This window comes from Oncorhynchus tshawytscha, linkage group LG24 (genome assembly GCF_018296145.1).
Source record: "Oncorhynchus tshawytscha isolate Ot180627B linkage group LG24, Otsh_v2.0, whole genome shotgun sequence".
NCBI classification, from domain to species: Eukaryota; Metazoa; Chordata; class Actinopteri; order Salmoniformes; family Salmonidae; genus Oncorhynchus; species Oncorhynchus tshawytscha.
This window is the reverse complement of record NC_056452.1, coordinates 15,051,207-15,063,706: the sequence shown is the minus strand read 5'-3', so window position 1 is coordinate 15,063,706 and position 12,500 is coordinate 15,051,207. Positions and strand designations below refer to the sequence as shown.

The 12,500-nt window shown below is 45.7% G+C and overlaps 1 protein-coding gene across 2 annotated transcripts in view; it reads right to left on the bottom strand.

Moving 5' to 3' along the window:
* Positions 1-12,500, bottom strand: part of LOC112223623 — a 73,273-nt gene that overhangs the window by 58,077 nt on the left and 2,696 nt on the right. Inside the window, exons 2-5 of one of the 2 annotated variants that reach the window (XM_024386714.2) lie at positions 4,737-7,250; positions 4,211-4,328; positions 3,429-3,945; positions 1-509 (exon numbers count right to left, since the gene is read on the bottom strand). The exon at positions 1-509 is cut by the window's left edge and continues 22 nt beyond it. In XM_024386714.2, coding sequence (XP_024242482.1) covers positions 1-509; positions 3,429-3,945; positions 4,211-4,328; positions 4,737-7,034 — 3,442 coding nt within the window. In that variant the 5' untranslated portion in view covers positions 7,035-7,250. The remainder of the gene's footprint in view (positions 510-3,428; positions 3,946-4,210; positions 4,329-4,736; positions 7,251-12,500) is intronic. The other variant, XM_024386716.2, reaches the window with a different exon arrangement.

Here is a 12,500-nt window from a genome sequence, read left to right as displayed (position 1 = left end):
TGCTGCTGTATGACATCACTGACCTAGGGAAGGAGAATGTGGGGTTGCTGTACCAGCTGCTCCCCAACATCCGTGCCCCACCCCCTCCCCCTCGCGGGATTGTGTCCTCCGAGCCACTGCTCAGCCTTTCGCTGGAGGGGGCGCGCGTGGCATCTGAGTCACCTGTCACTGTGACGATGGAATCTGATAGGCTTGTTCCCCTCTCACAGTGGGCCAGTGGGGCGAAGCTCAACTTGACAATGTGTCGGGCGCTCTGACAGATCATCTGACCGCCCTGGATCTCTGGGGTCAGTGTGGGAAGGTCAAAGGTCAGGACCGTCTGGGTGCTGGAGGTCAGCAGCTCCTCGCTGTCCAGGCTGCAGTAGGATGTGCCCTTGGCGCGATGTGACTCCATTATGCTCTCAAAATGGCGGCTGAAGGTGTCCTCAGTCGTGCCTGCCAGACGAGGACCCGAAACCAGGATGGGCGACTTGAGGGCCGGGAGGTTGTCGAAGAAACTGTCCAATGGCCTAGATGGAAAGAGAGAAATAGGGAAAGAGGATAACAACCAAGAGTGAGGCACAGGAAGGCTCTACTTCAGGGCTGTCAAACTCATTTTTATTCATTTATTATATCTGGGTCCATATTGTCCATGAGTGTCTAGTAGTAGATAGACCATATGCTTCAAGAGAAAAATAGCCTAGATAATAAGCAAGCATCTAATCCACAATGGCTATATTTTCAATTAACTCTGAAACCATTCCAACTATTGACTTTTTCTACAACTGCCACCAGATTGATGGCAAAACACTGACATCAAATACATATTGACATATTGACAAAGTGTGTAAACCAAAAATATAAAGGATATTTCATGCTGAAACCCTCATGTTAAACACCAATGGTATTGACTAAGTTGATTGTTTATATTTAGGATAAAGATTTTCAGCTTTGTCATTTTATTTCATATTTTAAAATCATCTTATTTATTATTTCATCTATTTTACATGTGATAAGGCCAGAGATAATCTGAAGTACCCAAAAAGGTGATAAGGCCAGAGATAATCTGAAGTACCCAAAAAGGTGATAAGGCCAGAGATAATCTGAAGTACCCAAAAAGGTGATAAAGCCAGAGATAATCTGAAGTACCCAAAAAGGCCACTAAATATCCTGTGATAGATGACATAAAATATTTCAAAGATACCAAAATTCTGGTACCCTCCCTTTGCAAAACTAAATATATATATATTTATCATTATTTTATTTTTTTATTCTCAAATCACTTACAGATTAGATTGGACCCCTTCCGTCCTGCGTCCGTTTGTTTGACACCCCTGTTCTACTGGGTCTCTTAGTACTGTCTAATATTCCGAATTAATGGATCTCAAATTTATTTATTTGAGGGTGAGTCTAGTGAGTCTCCCTGGAAACGATGTTAGTTGAAAAACTAATTTGAAATACTATTCCAGTTTTTTTTAATCGCTTTGGTACAATTTTCACAAGCATGTGGTGAATTTTCTAAACTTTGAGTACAAGACTTCAAATTGGTAACTATTGTAATGTAGCCAATTTTCAACAAAATGTTTTATTGTGCATAAATGTTGTTTGTAGACATCTTTCAATACACAACAAATGATGCAAAATACAATTTTACTGTGAAACATAATGAGTACATTGGTGTAATCACCAAAACGCAACATAATATTTTCTCAATATCAACCAGTTAATCCAATAGCAAATATTTTTTCAAAATTGCCCTTTGAATGTACAGTTAAAGTCGGAAGTTTACATACACTTAGGTTGGAGACATTAAATCTTGTTTTTCAACCACTCCACAAATTTCTTGTTTAACAAACTATAGTTTTGGCAAGTCGGTTAGGACATCTACTTTGTGCATGACACAAGTCATTTTTCCAACAATTGTTTACAGACAGATTATTTCACTTATAATTCACTGTTCACTTATAATTCACAATTCCAGTGGGTCAGAAGTTGACATACACTAAGATGACTGTACCTTTAAACAGCTTGGGGACAAGGATGGTACTTTTTGGAGAAATGTCCTCTGGTCTGATGAAACAAAAATAGAACTGCTTGGCCATAATTACCATCGTTATGTTTGGAGGAAAAAGGGGGAGGCTTGCAAGCCGAAGAACACCATCCCAACCGTGAAGCATGGGGCTGGCAGCATCATGTTGTGGGGGTGCTTTGCTGCAGGAGGGGCTGGTGCATTTCACAAAATAGATGGCATCATGAGGGAGGAAAATGATGTGGATATATTGAAGCAACATCTCAAGACATCAGTCAGGAAGTTAAAGCTTGGTCGCAAATGGGTCTTCCAAATGGACATTGTCCCCAAGTATACTTCCAAAGTTGTGGCAAAATGTCTTAAGGACAACAAAGTCAAGGTATTGGAGTGGCCATCACAAAGCCCCGACCTCAATCCTAGAGAAAATGTGTGGGCAGAACTGAAAAAGTGTGTGCGAGCAAGGAGGCCTACAAACCTGACTCCGTTACACCAGCTCTGTCAGAAGGAATGGGCCAAAATTCACCCAACTTATTGTGGGAAGCTTGTGGAAGGCTACCCGAAACGTTTGACCCAAGCTAAACAATTTAAAGGCACTGCTACCAAATACTAATTGAGTGTATGTAAACTTCTGACCCACTGGGAATGTGATGAAAGAAATAAAAGCTGAAATAAATCATTCTCTCAACTATTATTCTGACATTTCACATTCTTAAAATAAAGTGGTGATCCTAATTGACCTAAGACAGCGAATTTTGACTTGGATTAAATGTCAGGAATTGTGAAAAACTGAGTTTAAATGTATTTGGCTAAGGTGTATGTAAACTTCTGACTTCAACTGTATATATATATACATATATATACCACATACCTGTGAAAATTGCACCAAAGCGATAAAATAAACTGTAGTCAAGTGATTGACTACGGTACACTGTACACTGTAAATGTTTGACCGTAGAAAACTACGAGTGGTAAAGAAAAACAATGTCATCAAACTGCTTTGAGAGGTCTACTGATAAGTAGGTTGCTAGGAAGATCTCAACATGCGGCCGCAGAAAGAGACACACGTTCATACATTTGTACTGGAGTTCTTGCTAGAGATCCTGCTCCATCAGTGTTCTTGTGGGAGAAAAGAAACGATGAAACCAACTAAAAACATTAGCACCTTTGTTCTATTCACAAGGACAGAAGCTAGAAATAGATAGCACTCATTGTCTGTAATGAACATGTGAGGATGCATAAATTGGTCAAAATTCTGCCAAACTTGAAATGTGTCTTTCTGTATATCTGCGTTACATGTGTGTATGTGTGTGTGTGTGTATGAATTTGTATATGTCAGCATATTTGTGTGTGTGTGTGTGTGTTTGTGTATGATTTTGAGCATGTGTGTGTTTCCACGTGTCGATGCGCGTGTCCATCTCACCTCTTCAGCAGCTGACTGATCACCTGCTGCTGCTGCTGCCTCTTAATGTCCCCCTGCATCCTCACTGAGACCCAGCTCACCACCTCCTCCTCATCCTCCTCGTCATCCTCCTCCTCCTCTTCCTCCTCTCCTTCCACCTCCTCCTCCTCCCCACTCGTTCTCTCATAGGGACAGACACCCAGGGGGCTGCTGCCTGTACCCGATGTGCTTTTCACGCTGCGGTTACTCCCAAACGCTGAGTCGGTGTCCTCCTGCTCAGCCAATAGCACCTCATCGATGTCGGTCTCGCGGTAGCAGCGCAGGGGCACGGCATCCAGGTCCGTCTCCGAGTACTTGAGGGTCCCCCGGACGATGCCCGTCTTTGGCGACTCCCCAACCGCCGCTGGGGGAGGAGTCACCAGCTCTACCTCCACGTGCTGCACCTCGTGATTGGCTGAGATGAGGGGGAGGGAGATGGGGGAAGTGGGGGATTCACTGGACTGGCCACTGGGAGGAGCTGTGGAGGGTTCGATGGTACCTGCCACGATGGAACAGAGGAAGCAGTTGATATCACCGAAAAAGTACCGAAAACCCCCCCTACCATGCTAATGTTAATGTTGTTGTTATTGGTTGCTGAACACCGACCTATGTGCGTGTTTTGAACACGTGCTATGATACGTGCTTAAATCCCATCTACAGTATAGTGTATATCCAGTGGGAACAGTTAAAGAGTCATAGGCTCAGAGATAAATACTATATATAGCTCTATGGGTAATAGGTATGGGTGGTAAATATGCTCTCACTTTTCTCCCCCCTGCTGGCAGCCTCCTCATCGGGTGTCCCGAATAGGAACTCCCACTTGGCACGAGCTATCCTCTGGGAGTGGAGGGAGGGGCCTGGGACTGCAGTGCCACTGTCCGTCTGGAACACACACGCAGACATGTACACATGGCAAATTTAACAAAATACAAGATACATTTGGTTAACATTAATATCTTTAAATTATTATTTTAATGCATATACACTCCCCTACGTATTTATTTTGATAGTGAAGCTAAAACTTTTAATTAGGCTCAATACTCCATATGAGGCAACAGTACATAATGTCACCTTTCATTTGAGGGTATTTTCATACTGCTTTACCATTACCATTTACCATTTTCATTCTGCTTTACCATTAAGACATTTTGACAAATTCACTTATATGTGCTTTAAAGTAGTCATCCAAAATGACAAATCCAAAATGCTGGAGAATAGAGACAAATTAAAAGTTTTAACTTCACTGTGCAAATAAATATGTAGGGCAGTGTAAGAAGATAAATGTCTCACCTGTATCCCTGAAGTGGCAGCCCCTGTCTCGTTGCTCTGGTGGCTGGACTGACTGGACTCTGGGGACACACATTCCCTTTCACCTAGGCTGCCCGTCACCCCGCTGGAGCTGCGCGACGAGGACCCCGCTATTCCAATTCGCTCCCCCCCTTGAGGCTCCTCCACCCTCAGCAGGCTTGGCTGCTGCCCTTGTCCCGAAACCTCCTCCCCTTCCCCTTCCCCATCCCCATCCAGGCCCTCGTCCTCCTCTGGGGAGTCCAGCACCACAGGGCCCAGCAGCAGAACCTCCCTTCTCCTCTGCTCAGCCCTCTTCTGCTGGGCCGTGCTCAAGGGCTGCTGACCGGGTCCAGGTCCATGTCTGGGGCTGGAACTGGAGCTGCTGCTCTCCTCCCCTGCCAGGTGGCTCCAGGGCTGCCTGGAAGTCCAGCTGACAGGGGCTTCTTCCACACTCTGGCGTATGTAGAGCCTACGGGCCAGCTCGGCACTGTCCCCCCTGTCGAAGCAGGACAAGTCGGCTGTCCTGTCCGGCTCGAAGGACCAGAAATCTCCAGTGTATTGAGGGGGCTGACAGCGGTGCAGCGTGGGGCTGTCGGTGACTCTGAGCTGGGCTCTCAGCAGCCTGGGGTCCCTCAGAGGGGAGCTGGTCTCGGCTGGGGGAAGAAATGGACGGAGGAAGCGTGAAGGCAGGGCTGGGGACACTCCTCCACCCACTACTGCGTCTGATAGGATGGAGCTCTGACCCAGAGCCCACCCTCCTCCGTGCTGTGTCCTATGATTGGTTAGTGTTGGAGTGTTTGTGTCCTGTGTGCGTGACGATGGTAAAGAGTTTCCAGCCTGTTGAGAGTCAGTGTTGTTGGATGCTGGTGTGTGTAGGCCGTGTAAAGGGATGTTCATCTTAACTTTCTGATGCTGCAAATGTTGCAGTTGTGCTTTTGGGACAGAACTGTTGGCTTCTCTGGACATACATCCACAGTTGGGGCTCTCTACTTCGTCTAAAGTGCTGTGCAATGTCAATGAGTTCCTCCTTACCTCTGCTAAAATAGAGGACACTTTAGTAGCCTCCTCAGCTAGCCTCCGGGCCACTTCAGGGCTGTTGGATGGTGAGGAGGGTTTTCTACCACTTAGCTGGTTCAGTACAGTTCCCACCCCTAGTTTATTGCTAAGTTGGAGAATGGTCCCTTGAGGGGAGGAACTGCTGTTACAGGGCTTGTGTACTTGTCTCTGGGTGGCTGGACTCCCTGTGATAGCTTTGTCCTGACCTTCCCATTGGTGTGGGCTCTGGGCCTTGGGCCCCATACACAACCTGGGTCTCGAGTTAGGAGACATACCCAGAGCGGCCTGGCTAGCATGAGACGAAAGCTGGTCGGAGGCTGGGCTCCTGGGTAATGGCCCGCAAATGGCCCGGTTTCTATCTGTGTCCATGGCGTGATTATTGCAGGCGCTGTGGCGTGGGACAGGAGAGCCGCCTGCCCATGACAGGCAACCGGCCTGCTGGTTGTGGCGGGAGCCCCTGGGACTCTGCTCGAGCCCATGGAGAATCTTACTCCTGTGCAGGGGGGAACCAAACCCAAACTCTTCCAGGGCAAGCTGGGTGGCTGCCCTGCCGACGGAATCCAAGACGGGGTGGCAGTGGCTGGGGGAAACTGACGGTTGCTGTTGTTGCTGGATACACCCTGGGGGACGAAACGCTAGTTTGGGACTGGAGCTGCAGGAGGAGCCAGGACTACCCAACCAGATGGGGTCGCTGAGTCTCTTCCGGGGGTTGGAAGGTGGGGATGACCTCTCCTCCCTAGACCTCCTCTGACAGGCAGAGTTCTGTGGGCTCTCCACTCTCTTGACGTTAGCCTTCTCAATGTAGCTGAAGGTGACCACCGAGCGTTTGGCATCACCCCCCAACCCCTGCCCTTTGGAGGAGAGTTTGTGGGGGGTGGTGGTCCTCCCATTTCTGGAAAAGGCTGGGGAGTGGGTCAGTGCTGCTGGTAAACTCTGCCGCTTGGAGATGCTAGGTGACTGGTTGCCATTGCCTTGGTGGAGCTGGAAGCTCACTGTGTGTCTGGAGGGAGACTGGGTGTGAGTGAAGTTATGGGCTAGGCGGTGCGTTTGTACTTTGGTAGGAGTCTGACATTTTGTCTGGCAGGTTAGCTTGGACAAAAGCCCAGCTGGCCCATCCTGTGCTGAGGCTGAGTTACTCCCAGTCCCAGGACCCTCCACTCCTCCCCCCAAGCCCCCATTCCCATCCTGCTCCGGGGCTGACCTTACCTCCACGTACAGATGAAGGACTTTTCCAGACTGGGACATGACCTCACACTCGAGGCCAGGAAGAGAGAGTGATACAGAAGACAGAGACTGGCCTCCTCTCCTTTTACCAGGATTTTGTTTGTTTATCTGTTGATGGGGCTGTCACTGTATTTTTAGGACATGTTCCTTCCTACTCAGTAAGACTAAGGACATTATGGGCAAACAGAGGACAAACAGGCCCTTAGGACGCCTCCAGCAGATCTCTAGTCACCATACCTGTGAGGGGGGGGGGGAGAGAGAAGCTGTAGTGAGAAGGCAAACAGCTTTTCCTCAGATAACCTAGAAAGGTAATCCATAATCCTTATAGAATGCTGTACACTTCAACAGACATAGAGGTGTACTACACACAATCACATCCAATCTAGACTTTACAGCTTTGAGATAATTGTATTAATCAACAACAAAGGAAAGCTGCTTTCCCTGATGACTAAATGCCATCCTTCTGTCTCTCTATCGGTTTAACAAAGTGTGTTAGGCGCCCTAGTGATTGAGAATGACATTTTATCCTGATTGGCTGTTAGAATGACCATCACAGTATCTATTCTGACAAGACACTTCAAGGAGTCTCAGTTTAGGAAGCTTTAAGCTGTAGGAAATGAAGACTTTGCTTTCTTTAGAGGAATCCATTAGACAACGATGTAGTGGGAAGGAGACTGAGGACTTTTGTCATTGCTACTCGGGCATATCTTCAGTCAAATACGCAGCGTATTCTAACCTGTCATCACCCTCTTCAATCTCACACAGCTCATATCTGTCAAACGTCTAGAATTCCCTCACAAGTCGCATATGGAAATGTTTTCTTCTTCAAAACATGTCATAACAAAGATCTGTCAGTGTACGTCAGCATGTCACACACCAAGCTGTCCCTCTTTCATCACAAAAGTTTGAACACACACACACACACACACACACACACACAAATGTTTTTAAACCTAGACTAGCATTATTTAACTATTTGCTGAACAAAAGGCTTTCAGTTAAGAAATACCTGCTGTCCAACCATCAAAAGTGTTTCCCCGTGTTGCTATGAGAAGCTGCACAGAAAGAAGGAGGAACTCAAGTGGAAGAGGGGGACAGATTGGAGCAAAGACTTGCCTTACGGTAACAGTAGGGGAAAGCGTGTGCATCGGTGGGGCTCAAATAGGACTTAACAGAACAAAGAGAATGTGTTTAAGCCTTGGAATCACACACACACACACACACACACACACACACACACACACACACACACACACACACACACACACACACACACACACACACACACACACAGCATTTTACAAAGACTACTCCTCTATGCCTGCTTAACCCCCTTTTCTGACCCCACATCAGTTTCATTCCATGCTTAGAGTGCCTTTTGGGTAATGTAATTTTGGCATGAAAAAATATATTTATACTTTTAACATTATGTCATAAAGAGCACATGTTCAACTTCATAACAAGCACGTTTTCCTAACTCAAGAGGTTAAATTAAGAAATATGACATTAAACTGACAATTAAAAAGTGACAGGGTTGACCATAACAGGGTTGACAATTTCAGCTTCAATCAGCCATAACTCCCCTTGTGACAGGAGGAATGGAAGCTTGTTGTGCGCAACAAGGAGGGACAATGAAATACAAGCTTGGCAAAACATTTGAACTTGTCAAAACAGCCTATCTATCTATGGGTAACAGCGTTGACGCGTTATGCTCGACTCACTCAGTTTTCAACCACAAAACACCAGGAAATGACCAAAAAGAATAGAACCAGCTGACCTGCTTTTACAATATGATTTGACAAGCCTATTAGACGTTCAATATTTCTTTTGAAAAAAAAAAGACTTTAAAAGGAATAGTTTCACCATATTAAAACGAGAGTTCAGTTCACGTAACAGGGTTGACCTTAAACCTTGGGTACAAATGTAAATGACTCCCTCATCGCATGAAATAAACAATCATCGTCAGAAATGACTTTGTCAAAGCGACAAAATAACTAGGGCTTTACAATGATGGTGAAAACGTGGAGAAATGTTGGGGTCAAGTGGGTCGGACAGACATGAGACATGCCAAAACGTGGAGAAATGTTGGGGTCAAGTGGGTCGGACAGACATGAGACATGCCAAAACGTGGAGAAATGTTGGGTTCAAGTGGATCGGACAGACATGAGACATGCCAAAACGTGGAGAAATGTTGGGGTCAAGTGGGTCGGACAGACATGAGACATGCCAAAACGTGGAGAAATGTTGGGGTCAAGTGGGTCGGACAGACATGAGACATGCCAAAACGTGGAGAAATGTTGGGCTCAAGTGGGTCGGACAGACATGAGACATGCCAAAACGTGGAGAAATGTTGGGGTCAAGTGGGTCGGACAGACATGAGACATGCCAAAACGTGGAGAAATGTTGGGGTCAAGTGGGTCGGACAGACATGAGACATGCCAAAACGTGGAGAAATTTTGGGCTCAAGTGGGTCGGACAGACATGAGACATGCCAAAACGTGGAGAAATGTTGGGGTCAAGTGGGTCGGACAGACATGAGACATGCCAAAACGTGGAGAAATGTTGGGGTCAAGTGGGTCGGACAGACATGAGACATGCCAAAACGTGGAGAAATGTTGGGGTCAAGTGGGTCGGACAGACATGAGACATGCCAAAACCTGGATTTTCTGAGAAAACAGTACATTTATTTGAATGAAAATACACTACTATTGGAATTTTAGTTTAGTTAGACTGTAGATGTATGTGATCCTATTGTTAAATTGCATGCTTAATCTCATGATAAAATGTAATCACATTTTTTTTAAACCTTTATTTAACTAGGCAAGTCATTTCAGAACAAATTCTTATTTTCAATGACGGCCTAGGAACAGTGGGTTAACTGCCTTGTTCAGGTGGCAGAACGACAGATTTTTACCTTGTCAGCTCGGGGGATTCAATCTAGCAACCGTTACAGTTACTGGCCCAACGCTCTAACCACTAGGCTACCTACCATCCCACACAATGTCTCAAGAACATAAAACGCCTTCTATTCGTGGAACGACCCCTCGCACCTTCATTCAGCAGAGCTGGCACCAACTCACAGGCAATGTAGACGCCTTAATGAAGCTTTTAGACAATTTGTTACAGTCGTTTTACAGCAGTGGGGCCCATGAGGTCCCATTGTCTAAGTGGTGTCAACAGGAAGATAATCTCCTTAACCAGTGTCCTAAACATGACAGCCACTCCTGTTCCTGGTAGCAATGACCTCACCTCAGAGAGCTACTGGCTGAAGAACCACAACAATCAGTTATGTTTGTAGCTGTCAGGCCATCAGCTGAAAGACGACACCTGATGAGCCTCAACCTCATTGACCCCCTACTATCCATTACTACGTCGGCCCAGGCAGGACTGTGAGGGAGAAAAAGACAGAAAGAGACAGAGGAAGAGAGGATGAAAAAATCTGTGTAAACGAGAGGGAGAGAAGAAGTGGCAGGAAGACAAAGTGATCAGAGTGGAGATTTACAGGAAATAGCCTGTGGTAACGGAATGGCATAGGGATTAGGTAAGCAACACTTCCCAACTAGCACCCAGATGCCATGGAACAGAGTTAAGGGACATATTGTCCTCCTCCTTGTCTATCCTTAGTACCGGTGGTATACATGCTGCAGTGCCACCCTTGAAAGCCCTGCTCACTGAGATTTGGCCAAGTTGGCATGCAGGCTGGCGGGATATGGGCGCTCTCCAGTCACAAACACACACACACCGGTCTGCCGTGCCAAGAGTCACAATGGAGCGAGATCATTACCACTAGCCAGCTGCCGTGTGGTTACTGATTTACTGTTGACTTGGACTTAAAGGAAAAGTTGTGATAACATTTCTTTCCTTCTTAATGTGTTTGAGCCAATCAGTTGTGTTGTGACAAGGTATGGGGGGTATACAGAAGATAGCCCTATTTGGTAAAAGACCAAGTATTTTATTAGGACAAGAACAGCTCAAATAAGGAAAGAGAAACAACAGTCCATAATTACTTTAAGACATGAAGGTCAGTCAATCAGAAACATTTCAAGAACTTTGAACGTTTCTTCAAGTGCAGTCGCAAAAACCATCAAGCGCTATGATGAAACTGGCTCTCATGAGGACCGTCACAGGAAAGGCAGACCCAAAGTTACCTCTGCTGCAGAGGATAAGCTCATTAGAGTTACCAGCCTCAGAAATTGCAGCCCAAAATGCTTAATTGAATTCAAGTAACAGACACATCTCAACATCAACTGTTCAGAGGAGACTGTGTGAATCAGGCCTTCATGGTCGAATTGCTGCAAAGAAACCACTACTAAAGGACACCAATAATAAGAAGAGACTTGGACATTAGACTGGTGGAAATCTGTCCTTTGGTCTGATGAGTCCAAATTTGAGATTTCTGTGTCTTTCTTTGTCTTTGTGAGACTCAGAGTAAGTGAATGGATGATTGCATGTGTGGTTCCCACCCTGAAGCATGGAGGAGGAGGTGCGATGTTGTGGAGGTGCTTTGCTGGTGACACTTGTGACGGCCCTGAATTATTCTGAACCGTCTCAGTGCAGCTCCTTCCAATAGGGCGCTTTCCCTTTAATTCCCAATTAAATAGCCAGCATCAGCTGCGCAAAAGTGGGGTTGTGATGGAGACGTGAATGATGATGTGTTCAACCCTCAGTTCCGAAGCTTCTCTATTCCGTTTGTTTTGTTGCCGTTAAACGTGTGTTTTGTAGTCAAAACCGTTACACACTGTCAGTGATATATTTAGAATTCAAGGCACACTTAACCAGCATGGCTGTTGGAAAAGCATTCCAGGTGAAGCTGGTTGAGAGAATGCCAAGAGTGTGCAAAGTTGTCATCAAGGCAAAGGATTGCTACTTAGAATCTTAAATCTAAAAAATATTTTGATTTGTTTAACACTTTTTTGGTTGCTACATGATCCCATACGTGTTATTTCATAGTGTTGATGTCTTCACTATTATTCTACAATGTAGAAAATAGTAAAAAATAAAGAAAAACCCTTGAATGAGTAGGTGTGTCCAAACTTTTGACTGGTACTGTAATTACTGTGACATATATAATAGAATCAGATATAGGATGAGAATGCCATGGTTAAATCAGACGTAAGTCAGAAACTCCTGAATCTTATCAGAGATACCGATTGTCTGATGTCCTTGGGTTGTATGTATTTCTCCTCCATTTCTGCTCTCCATGACAACCCAAGGAGCTTCTCCATTCGTGGCTCTATGAGGCTTGTTACAGAAGGACAGACACAAAGCACAGGGGACGGACACACACCAGGCGAATTCGACACCCCTCCAGCAATCAGCGCAAGGGGGCTCAGGGTATGTGTGTGCGTACGTGTGTGTTTGAGTCAAATCACACAGATAATTAAACCCCAGTGAACACAGATAGCTAATATTAGACTGCAGGGAAACGACGGTGTGAGTGTGCTAATATTAGCCACAAGCTTGCTTGCTGACCGTCTTAAGCAGGCA